This window comes from Corylus avellana, chromosome 11 (genome assembly GCF_965113065.1).
Source record: "Corylus avellana chromosome 11, dhCorAvel1.hap1.2, whole genome shotgun sequence".
Taxonomy (NCBI): Eukaryota; Viridiplantae; Streptophyta; class Magnoliopsida; order Fagales; family Betulaceae; genus Corylus; species Corylus avellana.
Window position 1 is genome coordinate 18,975,818 of NC_142500.1, and position 23,692 is coordinate 18,999,509.

The following is a 23,692-nucleotide window of genomic DNA, read 5'->3' on the forward strand; positions in this document are numbered from 1 at the left end:
CTTCGTTTCATGTTAATCTCATTTTATATTAGTGATGCTAATTGAAATCTGTGAACAAATCAATTTGTCCTTCAGAAAATGTTCTTTGTCAATTTTAAGAGTTTAATTAATTTGCAGCCACAGCATCCAGCACATTGCAATACAGCAGCAAATATTTAAAAAATTCATAGCCTTGATGAACAAGTAGGAAGATATAGGATCGGGTGGAGGCAATCTAGAAGAAGAACACCATAGCTTTTACTTAAATGAAGATGCATGCTCTTATAGCTTGAGATTTCTATGCCAGATAGTAAATGGAATTGGGTAGCTTGAATGTCCTTTCTGCACTGGGAGTGCCCTCAAAACTGCTCCACTGATCGCCAATAATGCCCCATATACGATGCCCTTCATCAACCAGATGTTGCCTTGCCTTGGATTTGTATCTTTGCACTTCCATAAATTCATCTTCAAGACCCCTGTACATATATAGAGAGAATATTCTTTCATGATATAGTCAAGCTTTTATCAACAAAATATATTCTAAAACCTTCTTTCTTTCTTCTTTTGGTTCAATGAGGATGAACATGTTAAATTACATATATACCTTAGTATTAGAGTCTTCCATCCATGGTAACCAACCTTGATGAGGTTGTCAACAGTGGAAGATCGAAGTGTTTCCTTTCTTGAAGAAACCAGGAAGATCTTAAACCCTACATCTTTGATCTCATGGAAGAGCTTCAATGTGTGCTCTAGAGCTGGTGCCTTGCTCTCTTTCATCCATTCTTCCAAAAAGGTTGAGTTCAGCAGCTTCAGCTTCTCCCGCCTGATAATTAATTTGAGATTTATGAGAACAATTTTTTTTTTTTTAATTGTATGAGGGAAAGGGACTGCACGTGAGGATCTTTACCATTTTGATCGGGATGGAAGAGAAAATAGGAGATTCTATAGGAATGTTTCCAAAAACAAGATCGGAAGCGACGCATTTGGCTAAATTACGAGACACTTTCAAAGCATTCCTGTTTTTGAAAGTTCGAAAGATAGAACTAAAAGTTTTATGAGACCAATTACTTGGCGCATTAGAAAACTAAAACATAGAACTTAAGAGTATAATTTTCCTGCGAATTTGCTAAGTAAAAATGTGATTTTAAACAAAATTGCGAAAAATGTGTTGTTTGAAAATGCATTTTTTTAAAAAATTATGCTTTAAAAACATTAAAAAAAATAAAATAAAATCATATTTTCAATGCACTTGAGTTGGAAGCTCCTAAAAACAAAAGTATCTTAAAATTTTCAATGATCTATGAAAGATGCCATATAACATTGTACATACCCAAAACCATGTTTCTTGTAGTAAGGCACTGTGGAGAGAAGGGTATCATAAACATCAAAGATCCATGTATTTACCATCACCTTTCAGAGTGCAGCAGCTGCTCAGGTAAAGCTTGGCCTCTTCAATGGCTCTCTCGGAGTCAGCTTTGTATTGGGATGATGTCATGTATTTCTTGATGTACTCAACGCATTCTTGTGGCACAAGGCACAACATCAAATCCCCTGATGTTGTTTACCTCCACATTGATCCTCCAACTCTCACGGTAGTTCTTCAAGCTAGAAGAAGATCCCACCCCATTTCTCCTTCTCTGGTTCAAAATGTTCCAATCTGCAGCAGCCACCAAGGCAATGAAGCGGCTTGAGAAGATCAGTAGAAATCACATGGGTGTCATGGCCTGTTTTTGAAAATCTCATGAACCGGGTAATTGATTAAAGTGGAGTGGATTAACGAATACATTATGAACAAACAGACAAAAGGGCAAACTATTGCTTCACAACTCATAAATGATGTCCCCTATGTAGTTATGTCTCTTTTTCGTAGATTAGATCCCATGGCACCGTTTGGCAACCCCTTTCCCTCTTTTTGATGCTGTTTATGTTTCCCTTCTACAAATAGATCGATCAACTGCAAATTAATTAACTTATTCACATATGACACAGTGGTTGTTTTAATTTGTTTACGGACTCCAATCTACAATAAAATATAATAATAATAAGGACAAAAATTTCTTATAAATCAGTCTGTAGAAAATATTTTCAAACTCATTTGAAAATAGTACCAAGTGTTTATAAACATTTGAAAGACACATTAAATTCTTAATGTCATTAATAACAGTTTACTAACTTAGACTAAATTTAGTCTGAAAAACTCTAAACAGATAAATATCACAATTTTATGCGGAATTAACGGATATTTATCAAAGCAAACAATCACCAAAATATGAACAATCACACACAAAGATTTTGGTGACGAAGAGGAAACCTTTTAGAAAACGTTCTAAAAGTAAAACCTCTCCGGGGCAGCCAAACCCAGGAAATCACTATCAAAAGATTATCTAGAGATTACAGACACTAGGAACACTTACAACCCTTTGCAAGACCTTGACTCTGTAAGATCGACAAGCCTCCAACTTGTCTCTACGCTCACAATCTTCTTCAACGTGATTCTCCTTTATCGAACCCTTCCGATAGACTTCAATTAAGCACACAATCAATACTAACAAAAATCCTCTAAGAGGAATCAATTTGGCTCACAACAAAATAATCACTCAAGCACAGCCTCACACGAACTCTCTGGGGGTGAAAAATTCATACTTCTATCTTCTATAATGATGTATATATACCCCCGACAAAACCCTAGACTTAAACCACTTAAAATCACGTTTTTGGGCCTCAAACTTACGGGGTGTCCGGACATGTTAATGGGCTGTCCGGACACAGCTTTGCGGAGCAAAATTTGAGTTTCTGGAAATGAGGTCCGGACCCGGGGAAGGCATGTCCGGACATGGGTGAAACAGCATTCTGGAAATGCTGTCCAGTCTTGATCAACAGCCCCGATCGATGGGCGTTTGTGGTCCGATTGAGCTGAAATTTTGCAGGGACGTTCATAACACATGAATCTACATTATGAACGGTGGAGATTGGATTCTGAGCATTCTATATCAGTGTTTGAGCTCGTGAACAGTAGCCTCTGCATTTTTGAACTGAATTAAGCCAACACAAGAACTAACATAGTCTATAAGTAATTTTAAAATGTGTGGAGTTTTGTAAAGCTTTTTTTTTTTTTTTTTTTTTAAAAAAAAATCAATGAAATTGACTAGGTGAGACGTCGTCCGTAGTATCAAATTGGGGCCAAGCATGACTCTTTTGGTTTAGTTGGGCCTGGGGATAGAAACTTGGTGTGAAGTGTATTGACTATGTATGAAGTTTTGCTCAGAAAAAAAAAAAAAAAAAAAAGATTATGTATGTATGAAGTTTTGTTAGAAAATCAGCTACCGTATGCGCCCTTTTATTGATGTTCTTAGAAAGTACTCGCTATTAAATTCTCTAATCTATAGTCCAATTCACTAGCGTCCCAAAGCATCGACTTGGAGAAGGAACCTCTCCATTTCAAATGAAATGGAGGGGATCCATTTAGTTACTTTTAGGGGGCATTTTTGTCCAAAAAATGTAAAATGACAAAATTGTCCCTCCAAAACAAAAATAACTAAATGGATCCCTTCAATTTCATTTGAAATAGAGAGGATCTTTTACAAGGTTTTCTTCATGGGGGTACTTAGTTAAGTCTCGGATAGTATGAGCTTGAAAGTATGGCTTCAACTTTCTTGTTGATGTTATTTAGGGGTGAAAAAGGGCCTGTTAATAATCGCTCGTTAACTATTAATCACTTTTGAAGACGGTTAAGAAAAATCGCTAACTACTTAGGCGGTTATGGTTAATGGTTTTAGATTTTTTCAAAACCGCTAGCCGCCTATATATATATATATATAAGTGAAGTTTCTCCTTAAATTATTAAGTTTATGCTTTTGTATCCGATTAAATTTTAAAATAATTCATGATTCAGCATTGCGATAAGTGTCATTTGGCCTTCCTTCCACTGGTGTTCTAATATTAGCCACTAGTTCTAACAACCATCGAAGAAAAATTGCAAGCTTTGTCTTAATGTAACTTTTTTTTTTTTAATAAATAATGTAACTCTTTAATTGTACGCTAATATGGAAAACTGGAAGTTGTATTTCCTTCATCTATCAAAATTGTGTTTATTTTGTTTTCATTTTTCTATGTGGTTGGGACACCTCTCAGGGTCCATATTTTATTTTGTTGTATCTAAAATTATAAGTATATGACAATGTATATATAATTAGATCTGTGAAATCCATTTTGTATCATGAAATAGTTTTTTCTCCATTTTAAAGTTTAAATGTAATGTCATAGTAACTACTCATATGCTTATAAAAAAATAAAATAAAATAATAATAATAATAAAAAAAAAACCCTCTATATTCCAATAGGGTACTTGCTAGCTGAACTTCAAACAATCACAAAATTTGGCTGATTATGGATGGTGAAATTATTTATAGTAAACATTATATTCTGTACATGAAACACTATGGAAGAAACATACAAGTCATAGGGAGCAGTTATATGGCAAAAGAGTACCACTATTAGGGTTTAAGATTGTTGTCACTAGTGCTCAACCGAACATCAACCCTAGAGATTATTCAAAAATACAAAAGATAATACTAGCATATATACATGGAGCCTCAAGGTCCAACATTTTTATTTACTGGATGCCACCAGAATGCCAATTTGTTCTATTTCTGAAAGCTAGTGAGCTTGCTAATGGTCATCGTGTCCATTGGGTAGGAATTGCAAGCTTGGGTTCGAGTTGACAGTTTTTGTGCCACAAAACATATGGTGGGTCGGGACTCTGGCGTGTCACTCACGCAATGTAAGGCCATTGTAACCACAAATGCCACATCATGCGCAATTTGGCCGGTTGGTTGTGGGAGTTTTTGGTCTACCACATCCTCTAGAAGAAATTCTGCACTGCCTGAAATTGGTGCTGCTTTTGTTGATTTGGACGATGACAGGGAATATAAGAGCTCCCTTGGGTGCCTGCCCATCATAGCTTCTAATGCCACCACTCCAAAGCTATAAATGTCACATTTATCTGTTACTCGCATCGTGAATGCAAGCTCTGCGCATCCATAAAACAAAATCGACATTCGTATAAGGATAAGATAAACACTTCCTGATACGAGAAACACTTTCATCTTTGAAGAGTTTCTCATACTCTAATGAATGAGGATCCCCTGAAATTTCTTGTCCGGATCCTACTCCATTACTCAAACAATTACCTTTTTTTAAAAAAAAAAAAAAAAAAAAAAAATTCTCATAATTATTATAGGAAAGTGGTCTATCCTAAGACAAATACCTGAAATGATCAATACAAAAATGTAGTAACTAGATTAATAGCTTACCTGGAGCCATGTAGCCATAAGACCCAACAATTGTTGTCCAGTTAGTTGTATTTGAACTCAACAATCTTGCAATTCCAAAATCTGAGAGCCGTGGTTCGAACTCTGACTCCAACAATATGTTGTTCATTGTAATGTCTCGGTGCACAATTGGAGGAGTGCAATCATGGTGCAAGTATGCAATTGCATGAGCCACACCTTGCACGATGTTCACCCTTCTACCCCAGTCCAATTTTGCTTTCCCTTCCACCCCATACAATACATTTCCCAAACTGCCTTTCTCCACATATTCATAAACCAAGTACATGCATCCCTTAATGGAACGGAACCCATAAAGCCTAATGATATTGCGGTGCCTGACTTCTGTCAACATACGAATCTCATTCTCAAAACTCTTGCGATTGGCTGCTGAGATGTCACTGGAGTCTGACATATTAAGCCTTTTAACTGCAACAATCCGACCTGTTTTCAATGCAGCTTTGTAAACGCTTCCAAATCCTCCTTTTCCAATGCAGTACTTCTGATGGAAGTTTTCTGTGGCCTTCACGATATCCCCAAATGTGAATTTACCTTCTCTTTCCCATATAAGTGACTCAGCCTTCTCATCATACTCTCCAAGTGTTTTGCTTTCTTCAAGGGGTTTTGTCTTCCGGTAACATATTATGATTCCAGCAACAATGATTGCAAGCAGCAATAGGCCACAAACAGGAATGAGGACAACCACTAGAGTTGTATTATAATGCTTTTTCTTTCTGGAATTTGTGTAGCAAGGAGTTAGTCCTTCCACATCTCCACACAAACCTGAGTTTTCAACATAAGCTTTTGTTGGTGCATCTTTGAAAACTGTACCCATCGGGATCGGACCTGTTAAATGGTTGTAGGAAAAATCGATGGAGCTATTGCGTAGACTTACCATGCCGGTGGTAAATGATGATGGGATTTCCCCTGAAAGTTGGTTATGTGACACATTAAGACTCTCCAATTTTGAAAGCTTTGCAAGGTTTTGAGGAATATTTCCCGAGAGTCTATTGCTGTTGAGGTCCAACAGCAACTGCAATACTATTAAGTTACCAAGCTCGGATGGTATTTCCCCTGACAGGCTATTGTTGCTCAAGTCCAAGCTCAATAATTTACCACAATTCCCAAGTTCTTTTGGTATGTTCCCAATCAAACTGTTTCTAGACAAATCAAGATTGCTAAGCTCACTCAAACTGCCTAGAATCTGAGGAATCTCTCTTGTCAAATGGTTCATGCTTAGATTGAGCTTGTACAACAGCTTTAGATTTCCAAGTACAGATGAAATTTCCCCGAACAATTTGTTGGAGCCCAAATTTAAAACGCCCAGTTGAGTCAACTTTCCAAGCTCTACTTGGATTTTTCCAGAAATTCTGTTTCTGTCCATCTGCAAATCGGTGAGAGATTGACATTCTCCCCATTCCGCTGAGATTTCACCAACAAATTGATTGTCACTAAGATAAATGACACTCAGATTTGGATGAACTCCAAAAGCATTTGTAATGTTTCCATTGAATCGGTTCCCATCAAGCCGCACTCTCTTTAGTTGCGAGCAATTTCTCAAGCAGTCTGGCAATGGCCCTGTGAAGTTATTGCTATTCACTGTGAACTCATCAAGAGCAAAGCCGCTGCACAGTTCAAGAGGCAATTCTCCAGAGAAACTGTTGTTGGAAAAGCTAACATATCTCAGAGCACTATACTTCCCAAAGTCACTCGGAATAGTGCCAAAGAATTTATTTGAGAAAAGAGAGAGTGCTGTTAAATTACCGAGCCGAGAAATGGTGTCCGGCAACTCCCCTTCAAGTTGGTTAGTATTGAGATCAAGAATTTGCAGAGATGCCGGTGGGATTGTGCCAGTGAGATTGTTGGAGTAAAGTTTAAAGACTTGAAGGTTTGTGAGGTTCCTAACTGTGTGAGGAATCAAACCAGAGAGGTGGTTTTCTGAAAGGTCTAATTCAATCAAATCTTTAAAGTTCCCAATCTCAGATGGAATTGAGCCAGAAAGTTGATTTTTAGACACTTGTAAGAATTGAAGGTTTGTGAGGTTCCCGACTGTCAAAGGAATCAGACCAAAAAGATGGTTTTCTGAAAGGTATAATTCCATCAAATCTTTCAAGCTCCCAAGCTCAGAGGGAATTGAGCCAGAAAGGCTATTATTAAACATAAAAAGAAATTGGAGCTTTGTCAATAGGCCTATTTCCGGTGGAATTCCTCCAGTGAAACGATTCCCCTGAAGTTGCAAAGAGATTAACTCGGTCCAATTGGAGAGAAAATACGGTGAGCTGACACCAGAGAGAGAATTATCAGATAAACCCAACTCTGTAATTTTAGTCAGGTTGGCCAAAGACAAAGGCAATTCCCCAGTTAACGAATTTGTAGCCAAAGCCAAGAAGGTGAGGTTAGCACAATTCCCAAGCTGAGAAGGAATTGTAGAATTCAAGTGATTCAAGCTAAGATCGAGACTCTAGAGGCCCTTGAGCTGGCCTATTGAAGAAGGAATTCTCCCTTCCAATGAATTATTGTACAAATCTATAGTTTGAAGATTGAACAATACTCCAATATCCTTAGGAATTAGACCACTGAACTGGTTTACTCCTAGAAAAAGATATTTGAGCTTGGAAAGGTTGGAAATGTTTGGAGACAATGATCCTTGGAATGAATTATCAAAAAGATTGAGGAATTCAAGCTTGCCCAGATTGGTAAATAAAGATTCTGGTATTGTTCCATTGAACTTATTATAGGACAAATCCAAGAAGGTCAAGTTGTGACAATCAAGTATAAATACTGGGAACTCTGAAGCTAGTTGATTGTAATTAAAGGCAAGGTGTGTCAACAAAGGCATGCATGGCTGAAAACTTAGACCAATCAGGATTTAGTAAGAGGTTTGTTCCAAGGTCTAAGTAGCGTACCTTTTGTAGATTGGTAATCTGATATGGGATTTTCCCATCAAGATAGTTGTTGAGAAGACTCACGTACTGAAGCTCCGTTAGCCGGCCTATCTCCGAAGGTATTGGTCCGCTGAGATGGTTGTGGCTAAGGTCGAAGCGGGTGAGATTAAGGAATGGAGTGAAGTTGAAGTGGGCCAGTGTTCCATTGAGCTTTGGCTGTGTTCCATTGAGGTTTATCTCGGAGACTGTTCCGGTTGAGTCGCAGGCAATGCTTTTCCAGTTACAAAGGTGGTTGAGATTGGCGAGAGACCATGAAGTGAGAGGAGAGGGAGGGGGAAGAGGGGAGAGAGTGTTTATCCATTTGACAAGAGCTTTAGCTTGTGTTCTTGGTGATGCTGTGATCTGTAATGGAAGAATGGAGATCAAAAGAAGGTGAAGTAAAAGAAGAGAAGGAGGCTTGGGGTGAGTTTCACATGTCATTGTTTTTTGATCTGATTTCAATCTATTACAGCACAGATGGAGAGAAAGGAAGGGAGAGTAGTAGTGTTATAACATAAATGTATGTTGCATGATTGGTAAAGAAGTGTGAACATAGTCAAAGGTTGTCAACATTAGAATATGGTCCCTAGCTCTGCCGAACTTGTATATCTCCTTTCCCTTTCATTTCTTTTCCTGGTAGTGGTAAGTGGTAACCAACCATGTTTTGTGTTTTGTCCATAAAGGTTCAGGAATTTAATTAACTTGTCTTAATTTCATCTTAAAATAGTAAGTATCGGGTCACGTACACTTTTTCTTCTTCTAGTTAATTCCATCGGTTAAAACTTAAATTATAAGGCTAATTCAAGGTAAAAATGTTGTAACCTGGACTGGAAGATGTTGTGTGGAAAATCATGCACCCCAATGACATTGTCATGATGATATGTCCCAATTAAAAAGAAAAACGCTAAATATTATAATTTTATTTAATATTTATTTAATAAGATCTTATTTGTCGAATAAACAGCATTTAGCAAATACGCAGATCACAGTTAATGCTGATCAAGAAACCCGGATGGGAAAAAATAAAAATGTACAAATCTAGGTATTAAAAATGTAATTAACCCTTCTATTTATAGAGTTTTACAAAAGGATTTGAATAATTTCTAATATAATTTTTTTTTTGGTAACATTAGATATATATGTTTTCTTAAGAGCCAATAGCTTAGTTATCTTCAATTATTAAAGAGAAGACTTGAAGGTCCCAAAGATCCCATTAGCCTAAGTAGCTAGTCCATGTAGGAAGAAAAGAAAGATTAAAAGCCTTATAACCAAATAGTGGTCGATCGACTTAGCCATCAACATTCAACACCGTTTATTCTTGAAGCATGATCTTATCTCCAGTGCACATGTGATGTGCATGATCCCACCCAACATATGGTGATGGTGTCCTGTGCCAACCCTACTGGCACCCATCTTGACTTCGACGACTTGTGCATGCTTTATTTCCAGAAACCATCCTCGGAAGTTGGCAAGTATGTTATCCAAAGCCAAAAATTTCACTGACTCTAATTAGCGAAAGGCTAAAGTAACTAATCAAATAGTAGCGTCTTTGATCCTGTAAGGAGAAGTGTCTTCGTCTTCAACCCAAAGGTAAACTCAAACCCGCAGGTTGAGAAAAGAAAACAAACTCCACAGAGTTTTGAAAGAAAATTATCTGATTTGCTAATGATTCAATAAGTTAGTTTTACATTATAAGCTAACTTATTTATAGAAGAGAAATATTTGTAAAGAAAACAAACATAATCCTAGTACCAATAGTAAACCTAATCCTAATAAGGAAAATAAAATAATTAAAGCAAATCTAACCATATTAAGGAAATGAAATAAAGTCATAATAAAATAAAATCCTAATATAAAATTGACAATAAGCGATAATCGTGAGAATATTTCCTTTTGTACTTTCATTGTCTGAAAACGGATAAAATTCTGATCAAGCGTGCTCAAATATTATTTTTGATATTTTTGATATTTTCTTTTTTACCAAAAATATAGTAAATATCGCTCTACATCAAACTCAAAGTAAACTTTTGCAATATTTCCACCCGTCAAAAGTCAGCTTTTTGAGCAGGCATAGAAAAAAACAGTTATATGAGACTCTTTAGCTCATATGCTAAATAAAGAAAGTCTGTGCCAATTAGGAAATAATTAAAAAGAAAAAAGGTTCATAAACAAATAATTGAATATTGTGATGACTAGAGGGAAAATGGTTAGGAAGTTTCTGAAAGCGAAAGAGAATAGGTAGAAGAAAAAGTCTTTGGGTATATTGAAGAGATTAACATATTGAAAGTTTTTTTAATGAGATTATTCAGAAATACAAAAGATTACATTAGTATACATATATATTATATGGAGCCTCAAGGTCCAACAATTTCATTTACTAGATGCTACCAAAGTGTCAATTTATTTTATTTCTAAAGGCTTGTGAGCTTGCTAACTTCTAATGGGCATCATGTTGATTGGATAGGAATTGCAAGCTTGGATTCGAGCCAACAATTCTTAGTTGTTTTCAATTAAATTAATGTATTATTTACTCTCCTAATTCTCATATGTTACATATTTATTATATAACTCTCATCATTTTCATAAGCTACATATTGATTATGTGAATCTCTTAATTTTCATATATTACATATTGATTATGTACTTATTGTGTTCTTGAGAAGCCCAAATAGAAGCAGCAATTCAGCATAATTAGCGCCTCTGATTGTTTGACCTTCTCTTTAAGTGAACCACATGGATTTTTATTTATATTGGTATTGGCTCTACCATATATGTCTTCAGTGAAAACTCTGAACAAACTCACGTGAAAGGGCATTCACATTTCAAACAAGAGTCGTACCACAATAATTGAGTGGGAGAAGAAAAATGTGTCAATAATGGATCGCTATTCAGTGATTTCTGAGAAGCTCCCATGTCAAGTTCATCATTAGCTAAAATGCTTGAGAGTGAAACAAATTAAGGGCTCTGTCCAAGAATTTCCTCCGTTTCATTAATTGCTGGAGACAGGCTATTAAACACTACAATCGATCCCAATTGGTTTCTTCAATAAATATCTCCCAGTCCCACCATGCCAGACAAAGGGGGCACAATAATTAAGTAGCTTTCCATTTGCATGGTGTTTTCGTGCATGCAAACTTTTGGATTGTCGACAAGTTAAAGGGGAAGTTATGTCGTCAGTTAGCATGTGAAATATATAATTGATTGAGAGATTGAGACAGACCACGCATATATGTGATGTAATTAGTGGTCCGATCCCCAAGTGATCATGCAAATCCTCTACAATGCTGTAATTTCTCTTAAACACTACTAACAATCTCTACTCCTTGTCTTCATGATGTGCACCTAAAAGAACTCTGTTTCATTTTTTTTTTTTAAAAAAAAAAAAAAAAAAAAAATCCGTTTCCTTGAGCTATTATCCTTAAGTTATTATATGCTTAATATTGCCATATACTGTTGATATATGTCACCAGGCATATACTTACCAAATAAAAGAATTGAATATGTGTCCAATTTTCCATGCACATTCCACTTCATTTTACAAAAACTTTTACTTCAAGAGGATTTAAACAATTATTTTCTGCTGAATTTGTTTGCTTGAATCAAGACAATTATTATAATTCTCGACTACTTATCCTCTTGCTTTTTACACTTTAATCTTCCGGCATCATCCTGTAACTCCATGGTAAAAACTTCTCATTGGTTAATGCAACACAATTAATATTACTGTGCGTATAATTTGAAAATGAAAAGAGCATTTTAGCTAGCTCCACCTGCATAGCTAAACTGAGGAAGTGTGTAAATTTGATCAACTTCTCGATTGCTTTGCTAAAGAGCTCAAGTTCTTCAAGTGTGCTCATACTTTCAAGTACTTTGACATGATTCAAATAACTAACCTTGCAATTTCAAAAAGTTCTTTCTGGTGCAATTTCTGCAATAGGTTGAAATCCAACTTTGCGAAGGTAAGGGACTTTATTATGTGAAGCGTCTTCTTGAGGGTGCGTCTATGGTTTCCGCCGTCTAGGTTCCTCCTGAGCAGTCCCCCGTGAGTTGGTATTACTATGGTCACGTCTAAGTAGAATAGCCATAACTGGTCTCCCCCTCCAACCTTTTTTGAACAGGAAAAAAAAAATCATAGATATGCTACACTATCTCACATTCATTTCATGAGAGATAATTCTTTTCCTTCCCATTGGACTTTTCCCACGTCTAACTCTTGCAAATCTATTATTGGATTTGTAAGACCCACATGTGGGTCCCACAAATTTAATAGTAAATTTACAATTGTTGGATGGGGGAGAACCAATAGTATATCTCTTATTTCATTAGGTTGATGTAGCTATATTCATAAATTCTTTGAATTTTTTTTTTTTTTAGCAAGTGTTGATCAAAGTGCCACATCAACTCAATAAAATAAAAATGCGATGGAAGTATAGTATTTAATATTTGGTATTGCTAAACAATTCTGCAATCAAATCAATTCACAACTTTTTAATAATAAAATATTTTGTATCATCTCACGAAAAAAGTAGTTGGCATCTCCAGCAGATATGCTAGTTTTTGCTTAAAAGTAAAATGTTTGTTATAGACTATAGTGAAATATAAAAGTTCACTGTAACACATTGAGTAAGTATAATATAGAGGGCAATTGTTTACTTTTTGCTAAACATCCAATTGTTTTTATTCTGTGTTTTCTACTACATAAATAGTAAGAACCTAATAAAAATATATTCAATTCTCATAAGAAATTGTCTGAATTACTATAATTTTAGAATCTATAATTTCAAAAGAAATCAGAAGAGTCTGATGGTGGGATAACATAGGCTCAAACTTGGAGTTGGAACCATAAGAAACAAATCAAACAAATCATATAGAGAGGGGAAATGAATACGTAAAGATTAAATATTGAGAGCCATTTCTATTAGGATGTAGTATAAAACCACTTTTTTACAACATTCAATAGAAATTTAACACATCAGATAAAAACACCAAATACAATGGAAATGAAAACACTGTATTTTAATCCAAATCAATCTTTTAAACTTTTCTACTCATTATAACCCAACACCCACCATCCACCACCGAAACCTCCAAGCCCCCAATATCGAAGTCTCTAAAACCAACCAAAACAGTGGCTCTGGTGGTTTTGTCTATGATGTATTTTCTCAAGAGAATGATTATATTACTTTTTGGTGTTTTAAGTTGAGGTGTTGGCTTCTTATTGAAAGATGCAAAACACTTAATTTACACCACGACCTAATTAGAGTTATTCTCTTAAATATTTATTGTTGATCACCAGAAGGATAGAAGAACGTAGAAGGTTAATATTTTTGCCATTTCTAATGTAAGATGCTTATGTGATGCTCTATCAGGATTTTATAGTGTAAGGTATAGATTTCCTCGGAAGGTTTTACTATGGATTAGTCAAAATTCTAACAATTTATTTTTAGTTAATTTGTCAATTTTTCCAACTCAACCAACAACTTGAAAAAATTAGCAAATTAACTAAAAATAGATTTTAGAATTTAGAACATCCCACCACAAAACATTCCTAAAAATATCATATCTCTATCTCCGGGAAGTTATATTTTCTAAAGAAAGAAAATAATGAAAAACTTTATCCATCTTAAGAGTCTCAATTATAACATTATTTGTTTAAATATGAAGAAATAGCTATAAGAAATTGTTAGAATATAAATTAAATTATTAAATTTATCTATTCGTATGAACTTCATGAAGTATGGTATAAAAAAATGGACATCCTTAAATTGGGAGCTTCTCAAACATGAACAATCCAAAACGAAGATAGATTATCATCCTTTTTAGGATCCAAATAAACCCAAGAAAAAAAAATATATAATTTCATTTTTGGGTTTTAAAAATTATATTCTTCATAAATTGGTGAGTTGGGTTCCAATACAAGTTGACGAAGTTTTTGAGTGCATTAGGCTTTATTTTATGGGGAATTAGGATTTTTTTTTTTAATTGAAATATTGATTAATGTTTGGGATAAATGGTGATCTAGTATGGTATGAAAACAAATATCATGAATTTGAACCTTGTTTAATTTTGTCATTCACCTTATATTTTAATATACATTTACAGTCATATATATATATATATATATATATATATATATATATATAGATAGATAGAGAGAGAGAGAGAGAGAGAGAGAGAGATCTAGAGAGAGTTTTGATATTATTGATTTTGGTTTTATTTAGTCCCAAGGTTAAGTAGGGAGCCAAAAACATAATTGGTAAACTAGTAAGGATAAATACAATTGCACGAAATCCCACTGTAAACTAGAATATAGTGAAATATAAAAGTTCACTGTAACACATTGAGTAAATATAATATAGAGGGCAATTGTTTAATTTTTGCTAAAACAACCAATTACTTTTTATTGTGTGTTTTCTACTACATAAAGAGTAAGAATCTTATAAAAATATATTCAATTCTCATAAGAAATTGTCTGAATCCCTGTAATTTTAGAATCTATAATTTCAAAAGAAATCAGAAGAGTCTGATGGTGGGATAACATGGGCTCAAACTTGAAGTTGGAGCCATAAGAAACAAATCAAACAAATCATATAGAGAGGGTAAATGAATAAGTAAAGATTAAATATTGAGAGCCATTTCTATTAGGATGTGGTATAAAACCTCCTTTTTACAACATTCAATAGAAATTTAACACATCAAATAAAAACATCAAATACAATGAAATTGAAAACACCGTATTTTTAATCAAAATCAATCTTATGAACTTTTCTACTCATTCTAACCCAACACCCACCATCCACCACCGAAACCTCCAAGCCCTCAACATCGGAGTTTCCAAAACCAATCAAAACAGTGGCTCCGGTGGTTTTGTCTATGATGTATTTTCTCAAGAGAATGATTATATTACTTTTTGGTGTTTTAAGTTGAGATGTTGGCTTCTTATTGAAATATGCAAAACACTTAATTCACACCACAATCTAATTAGAGTTATTTTCTTAAATATTTATTGTTGATCACCAGAAGGACAAGAAGAAAGTAGAAGGTTAATATTTTTGCCATTTCTAATGTAAGATGCTTATGTGATGCTCTATCAAGATTTTATAGTGTAAGGTACAGATTTCCTTGGAAGGTTTTACTACGGATTAGTCAAAATTCTAACAATTTATTTTTAGTTAGTTTGTTAATTTTTCCACTCAACCTACGACTTGGAAAAATTAGCAAATTAACTAAAAATAAATGTTAGAATTTTTAAGATCCCACCACAAAACATTCCTAGAAAATCTATCTCTGGGAAGTTATATTTTCTAAAGAAAGTAAAGAATGAAAACTATTTATCCATCTTAAGAGTCTCAATAACATTATTTGTTTAAATATGAAGAAATAGCTAGGAAATTGTTAGAATATAAATTAAATTATTAAATTTATCCATTCATATCAACTTCATGCAGTATTGTATAAAAAAACGGACATCCAAAATGAACAATCCAAAATGAAGATCGATTATCATCTTCTTATGGATCCAAATAAACCCAAGAAATTTTTTTTTTTTTTTCATTTTTGGGTTTTAAAAATTATATTCTTCATAAATTGGTGAGTTGGGTTCCAATTACAATTTGACGAAGTTTTTGAGTGCATTAGGCTTTATTTTATGGGGAATTAGGATTTTTTTTTTTGTTAAATTGAAATATTGATTAATGTTTGGGATAAATGATGATCTAGTATGGTATCAAAACAAATATCATGAATTTGAACTTTGTTTAATTTTGTCATTCACCTTATATTTTAATATACATTTACAGTTCAAAACTTCATATATATATATATATATATATATAGAGAGAGAGAGAGAGAGAGAGAGAGAGAGAGAGTTTTGATATTATTGATATTGGTTTTATTTAGTCCCAAGGTTAAGTAGGGAGCCAAAAACATAATTGGTAAACTAGCAAGGATAATGACAAGTGCAATCAATCCCACCGAGGATTGCTTGTCTGCGAATTCCCCCGCCATATTGTTTTTTGATATTATTGATTTTGGTTTTATTTAGTCCCAAGGTTAAGTAGGGAGCCAAAAACATAATTGGTAAACTAGCAAGGATAATGACAAGTGCAATCATTCCCACTGAGGATTGCTTGTCTGCGAATTCCCCCGCCATATTGTTTTTCACAAAACTGTTCGCATGTCTGCTGGTTGGCGCCAGTACCCAACCGCTCCCGGTGGAAACAGCGACGGCCTATAGACTTTCCCATCTCCTGGGCCTCACTGCCTGCGTAAACAAAACTATCTTATGCTTATTAGTTATTACTATTTTTTATCAATCACTCCAAACAATCTTATGCTTATATATTGTCAAGTTATTTAAAAATTTTAAATGATATGACATTATGTACATCATTAAATAAAAAAAAAAAAAAAAAAAAAAAAATCTAGAGAGTTTTCACGCTCTATATTATTTTTTCTGATGATAAATGAAGTTCAAAATGTTAAAAAAAAAAAAAAAAAAAAAAAAAAAATTCTTGATCATAAAATGATTTGTGTTCATTTCACTTGAATTGAAAGTCCTCGTCCCACAGAAAAGGGCCTATGATGCCCACCTTTCCTGGACAGTCTAAGTACAAGTTTCACGTCCTTCTTGGTCAGTTTAGAACACGAGACCCAACTCCTCAGAATAGGTTGGCTTTGCAATCCTCCCTCTCTATGGATCCCGATACCTAATTTCTCGGGCTCAAAGACCTTACAATATGGTTAAAATTCTTGGCTACAATTTCATTGGTTCTTCACTTCTTCTCAACTATTAGCTAAATTGCAATAATAAGAATCTTAATACAACTAATCAAAAATATCACATTAAATCAAAATAGTTTAATAAAATTATGCTAATTTTTTTTTTCTTTTTTTCTTTTGAGGAAGCTAATTGTTTTTCTATGGGATGAGATACTTTTTTTTTTTTTGCTTGGATTTTACATCCCGAATTTGGTTTAGTGTGCATCTACTATTGCGCTTTCGTAAATTAAAAGTGCGATTTTAAACCAATCACAAAAAATATATGTTTTGGGAGTGCATTTTTTTTAAAAAAAAAAAAAAAAATGAAAAATATTCAATTATCATTGATAACATGCTATATTTTTTAATAAATGACATTTTTCAAGCTGTTGATGCAAGAAATTACCTGAATTCTACAACTTTAAAAGAAAATTATAAGAAATCCTTAAAAGTATTTCAACTTGGCAGTTGGAACCATAAGTTGAGCATCTTTTCTGACAGTATATAAGAAGCAAATCAAACAAATCATATGGAGAGGGTAAATGAATAAGGATTAAATATTTACCGCAGCAGCTGATTGCTAGAAGGGCAAGAAGAAAGTAGAAGGTTAAGACTTTTGCCATTTCTAACGTATGATGCTAATGGGATGCTCTATAGGATTTTATAGAGTAAGATAGAGACTTAATTCCACGAAAGGTTTTACTATGCATTAATAGTCAAAATTCTAACAATTTATTTTTAGTTACGTTGTGCAACGGTTTTCACGCTAGCATGCTCGCAAATTCAACAGTATCCTCAGCTTGAGTCATGTTTGTTAGAATTTTGAACAAACCACCGTAAAACACTCATAGAAAATCTCTACCTTGTTTCACGCATGTGAGAATTATCTTTTCTAAGGAAATAAGAGAAAGAATAGGTATTGAGAATAATTTCCGTAGGACTTGGTACAAATCAAGTCTTTTGTATCATCCACTCAAAGATAAACACATCAGCGTCGAGCACCAAAATGACTTAAGATGATAACACTGGATCTCACCCTATTATTTCTATGAATCGACAAAATTTGAATCTCGTTTGTTAGAATTTTGAACAAACCACCGTAAAACATTCCTATAAAATCTCTACCTGATTTCACACATTTTGGAAGTTATCTTTTCTAAATTCTAAAGAAATAAGAGAAAGAATAGGTAATGAGAATAATTTCCATAAGACTTGGAACAAATCAAGTCTTTTGTATCATCCACTGAAAGATAAACACATCAGCATAGAGCACCAAAATGACTTAAGACGACAAAATTGGATCTCACCCTATTATTTCTATGAATCGACAAAATTTGAATATCCTTTGTTAGAATTTTGAACAAACCACCGTAAAACATTCCTAGAATTTTGAAGAAAAGTATTTTCTTTAAGTTTCCTTATTGGTCAACATTGAAACTATAACACAATTTAGATGTCATGCACATTGAGAAGAACATATGTGATAGTATCTTGGGTACATTGATGAATATTCCTGGGAAGAAAAAGGACACAGCCAACGCACGAAGAGATTTACGTGAGATGAGTATACATAAAGAATTGTACTTGCAGACAAATGGTGCAACCACCAAGATGCCACTTGCGGCGTACACTTTGACAAGAGATGAGAAGAACTGGTTATGTGAGTGGTTGAAATGTGTGATATTTTCTGACGGGTATGCGTCTAACATTTGTCGATGTGTGAACAAGCTTTCTGGCAAGATATTGGGAATGAAAAGTTACGATTGTCATGTCTTCTTACAACGCTTACTTCCTGTTGCAATTCGTAGAAAATTAACGCCCGAAATAGAAACAACAGTGATTGAGATGAGTAATTTTTTTATGCAGTTGTGTGCACGGACATTAAAAGTAAATATCTTGAAGCAAATGAAGGTCGACATTATCGTGATTCTATGCAATATGGAACAAATATTTTCACCAGCATTTTTTGATGTTATGGTCCATCTAGCGGTTCATTTACCTCAAAAGGCTGAGCTTGGGGGACTAGTACAAAACCGTTGGATGTATCCAATGGAAAGGACGCTTGGTAAACATAAGAGGAAGGTGCGAAACAAAGCGTGACCGGAGGCTTCAATTGCTGAGGCTTATTTAGTTGATGAGTGTTTGACGTTTTGCTCTATGTATCTTCCTGGGATTGAGACAAGATGGAGCCGTGAAAGGCGAAATGTTGACGGCTGTCTGGAAGAAACGGAACAAGGCCTTGATGCGTTCTTTCAGCGAGTTCAACCATTGGATGCGGCAAAATATGTGACACTTTATGAGAACATTTTTGCGAGGGCTCGATGGTATGTACTTAGCAATTGTAAGGAAACAACTTCATACTTGCAGTAAGTGTATAATTATGGGTTCCTTATCCAATTCTCTTTTGTTTAATCATGACACTAAATGATTACTAACAACATATACTTTTCTATGCAATGAACACTATCAGATGATCGAAAGGGGAGGTGGCCATGACATTGAGAAGAAGCATGAGGCCACATTCGAGTGCTGGTTTCGAGATAATATATACAATGGTGGGCGTAATGCAGAAAATGTCCCAGAACAATTATATCATCTTTCACTCATGCCTAATCGTCAAGTTAGATCGTATAGAGGTTGCATTGTGAATGGGGTTAGGTTCCACACAAAAGAATGCGCAAAAACTCGTACTACCCAGAGCAGTGGTATTGTTGTTAAAGGTGGGTACAACACGTCAGATGATGAGTACTATGGTGAGTTGAAGAACATTTTTTAGTTATATTACCCTAGCCGAAATCGGGTGTATCAATTTGAATGCGATTGGTGGGACACTGGGAGTAATACGCGGGGAATAAGAAAGGAACAAGGTTTTACAATTGTGAATACCTCTCGTAAATGGTATGACTCCGACCCGTTCATATTAGCATGCCAAGCTGCACAAGTGTTTTACTTGAGTGATCCTAAATTGGGTGGTAGTTGGAAAGTAGCGCAGATGCTGACCAATAGAAACACATACTATAATCCAATAGTGGTAGGGGAAGATAATGAGAATGATGACCAAGGAACCAACAATGAGGAATACCAGGAAAATGAATGTGTTGGGAGTAATATTGCAATTGTTGAAAACTCTACTATGTTACGTAGAGATGATTCGACAATACCTATTGATGAATTATACGTGCAACTTGATGCAAGCATGTTCATTGACGATAAGCCTTCGATTGAGGAGCATAATACTAACTTCGATAATGAGGAAGAGTTAAGTAGCAACTATGATACAAAATCTAAAACTCTGAACACGAACAGTCATCCTCAAGCAACAATGATACAGACTATGGTACAAAATGACCAAGTTGGAATTGGATTAACAAATTGTATGATGCTTTGCTACTAATATTTTATTTTTGGTTCTTCTTTTTCTACAAATTGACCACTTATGTGCAATTAACTAAATTAAGTATATGAACAATTATTTTTGTCCAAACCATATAACATGCAATATTATGGTTATATGACTGATCCACATTTGTTTTGTGTTGTTTGCAGATCTATCAAAGCAACTAGAAATGGTGATAGGCCAAAGCCAAGGTTGTGGCCAAGTCCAAGGTCGTGGTCAAGTCCGAGAACGAGGCCGAGGCCTCTGTCATGTCGAGGGTCGTGATAGGCCGACTCTCGTTGATGAAGGTGACAATACGGGTGTGCTATCACCGTCGCTCCCAGTGGCGGCGGAGGGCCATCCTTCCCAAGAGCCGTTTAATGACATACACTCATTAGGAGTCGCACCCACCGCAAACTGTAAGTGAATATATGGTCTTTTTCTTATTAGTTTGTTGTATACACTTTGCAAACTACTTTGCCAAATACAACTAACTACGTCTCCATATTTTGATTAATCGCTAGTACATCCGTTAGACGGCCAAGGGGAAGCAACAAGAATTTGAGGTGGAATGCTATGATAGATAAGGATGGTCCAATCACTTTGGAATGGGATGATAAATGTAAAGTACCTGTTGGCGAAAATGCCGAGGCGTGGTCGAGGATAATTTCTATGATTGTGTTCGATCATTGCGACCTCCATTATCAAAGTTGGAGCGAGGTCCTAGATTCAATGGTCAAGATTTTGGAATCTTCAATTATTAAAGAGAATACTTGAAGGTCTCAACTATCCCATTAGCCTAACTAGCTAGTCGAGGTAGGAAGAAAAGAACGATAAAAAAGCCTTATAACCAAATAGTGGTCGATCGACTTAGCCATCAACATTCAACATCGTTTATTCTTGAAGCCTGATCTCTCCAGTGCACATGTGATGTGCGCGATCCCACCCAACATATGGTGATGGTGTCCTGTGTCAACCCTATTAGCACCCATCTCGACTTCGACAACTTGTGCATGCTTTATTTCCAGGAACCATCCTCGAAAGTTGGCAAGTATGTTATCCAAACAACCAAAGCTTAAAATTTCACTAACTCTGACATAGCGAAAGACTAAAGTAGCCAATTAAATAGATTTTGCAAGAAGAAGCGTCTTCGTCAGAAAAAATTCTTTGATTTGATAATGATTCAATAAGTTAGTTCTACATTATAAGCTAGCCTATTTATAGAAGAGAAATATTTGCAGAGAAAATAGACATAATCCTAGTAGCAATAGTAAACCTAATCCTAATAAGGAAAGTAAAATAATTAAAGCAAATCTAAACCTATTAAGGAAATGAAATAAAGTCATAATAAAATAAAATAAAATCCTAATATAAAATTGACAATTAGCGATAATTGTGACAATCTTTCCTTTTGTACTTCAATTGTGTGAGAACGGATAAAATTCTGATCAAGCGTGCTCAAATATCATTTTTGATATTTTTCTTATTTTCAATTTTACTGAAAATATGGTAAATATTGCTCTACATCAAACTCAAAGTAAACTTTTGCAATATTTCCACCTGTCAAAAGTCAGCTTTTTGAGCAGGCATAGAAAAAACAGTTATATGAGACTCTTTAGCTCATATGCTAAATAAAGAAAGTCCGTGCCAATTAGGAAATAATTAAAAAGAAAAAAGTTTCATAAACAAATAATTGAATATTGTGATGACTAGTGGGAAAATGGTTAGGAAGTTTCCGAGAGCGAAAGAGAATAGGTAGAAGAAAAAGTCTTTGGGTATATTGAAGAGATTAACATATTGAAAGTCTTTTTAATGAGATTATTCAGAAATACAAAAGATTATATTAGTATACATATATATTATATGGAGCCTCGAGGTCCAACAATTTCATTTACGAGATGCTACCAGAGTGTCAATTTATTTTGTTTCTGAAGGCTTGTGAGCTTGCTAACTTCTAATGGTTGTCATGTTGATTGGATAGGAATTGCAATCTTGGATTCGAGTCGACAATGCTTAGTTGTTTTGAATTAAATTAATGTATTATTTACTCTGCTAATTCTCATATGTTACATAGTTATTATGTAACTCTCATCATTTTCGTAAGCTACATATTGATTATATGACTCTCTTAATTCTCATTTGTTACATATTTGTTAGGTTGTGGATCAATCACATAAAGCCTGATGGGCCCAATGCCCAAAACTCCGTAAATATGCTAGGTTGCTAAGCTCTCGGTCAACTTAGCCCGAGGAGGTCTCAGACTCCCAGTCTGAGATATAACTCATGGGCCAAGATAGTCAAAGGTTGAAGGGTACATTGGTCATTCCACCATGGAGATATAATCATATCATCTAATATCCAGATCATCTATATCAATCAAGATACGTCATTTAGCACCTAAGTTAATATGCGAGTGACCGAGTCCTACTCGGATACTCTGACTTAACATTGCGGAAGCTGCAAATTTGTTCCATGATCCTAGGATACTAGGATCACGGGGCAGCTAACAAACCTCATCCCTTTTTCAAATATTTGCACAGCAGATATCAAGGGATAAGGTCCCTAAACGTGTGGGAGATCAAACTCCTCTCATGCCTATAAATACAAGTCACTTGTCAATGTTAAAGTAATCGCAACTCTTGCTATCTTGGCTTATTGTTGCTTACATCTTTTTTCTCTCTCATCATTGACTTAGGCATCAGAGTATCCCTCCTGGGAGACCATCGGGGACTCTAATCCTTCTGTTTGTTCTTGTGTGCAAGGCCGACGCATCCTCGGACATCGTTATACTTCCCGGAGATTGTGCCACGCATCCTCGGAAAATTGTGCATTAACAATATTGATTATGTAACTCTCATAATTTTCATATATTACATATTGATTATGTACTTATTATGTTCTTGAGAAGCCCAAATAGAAGCAGCAATTCACCATAATTAGGGCCTCTGATTTTTTGACCTTCTCTTTAAGTGAACCACATGGATTGTATTTATATTGGTATTGGCTCTACCATATATGTCTTCAGTGAAAACTCTGAAACAAACTCACGTGAAAGGGCATTCACATTTCAAAAGAGTCGTACCACAATAATTGAGTGGGAGAAGAAAAATGTGTCAATAATGGATCGCTATTCAGTGATTTCTGAGAAGCTCCCATGTCAAGTTCATCATTAGCTAAAATGCTTGAGAGTGAAACAAATTAAGGGCTGTGTCCAAGAATTTCCTCCGTTTCATTAATTGCTGGAGACAGGCTATTAAACACTACAATCGATCCCAATTGGTTTCTTCAATAAATATCTCCCAGTCCCACCATGCCAGACAAAGGGG

At 35.0% G+C, this 23,692-nt stretch overlaps 1 protein-coding gene and 3 pseudogenes across 2 annotated transcripts; 1 reads left to right on the forward strand and 3 right to left on the reverse strand.

Moving 5' to 3' along the window:
• Positions 1-215: 215 nt before the first annotated feature.
• On the reverse strand, positions 216-1,682 carry LOC132165818 (acid phosphatase 1-like; annotated as a pseudogene). The gene is made up of 3 exons (XR_015909408.1): positions 1,310-1,682; positions 584-802; positions 216-455 (listed from the first exon to the last, which is right to left on the reverse strand). The product of XR_015909408.1 is annotated as an acid phosphatase 1-like (transcript).
• Positions 1,683-4,364: 2,682 nt separating this feature from the next.
• LOC132165817 (uncharacterized) lies at positions 4,365-7,467 on the reverse strand. Its single transcript, XM_088511724.1, has 2 exons — positions 5,292-7,467; positions 4,365-5,008 (listed from the first exon to the last, which is right to left on the reverse strand). Exons 1-2 carry the CDS (start codon positions 7,465-7,467, stop codon positions 4,623-4,625), a joined length of 2,562 nt encoding a protein of 853 aa, XP_088367850.1. The 3' UTR covers positions 4,365-4,622.
• Positions 7,468-7,767: 300 nt separating this feature from the next.
• On the reverse strand, positions 7,768-8,671 carry LOC148583186 (receptor-like protein 41; annotated as a pseudogene).
• A 9,090-nt stretch (positions 8,672-17,761) lies between these two features.
• Positions 17,762-19,360, forward strand: LOC148583187 (uncharacterized; annotated as a pseudogene).
• The last annotated feature ends 4,332 nt before the right edge of the window (positions 19,361-23,692 follow it).

Excerpts from the sequence above, each read along its gene's own strand:
- LOC132165817 (XM_088511724.1), bottom strand. The coding sequence starts at position 7,467 with ATGTTTAATAATAGCCTTTCTGGCTCAATTCCCTCTGAGCTTGGGAGC. Across the intron at positions 5,009-5,291 it reads TTATGGCTACATGGCTCCAG|AGCTTGCATTCACGATGCGA; the intron begins GTAAGCTATTAA and ends ATGGATGCGCAG.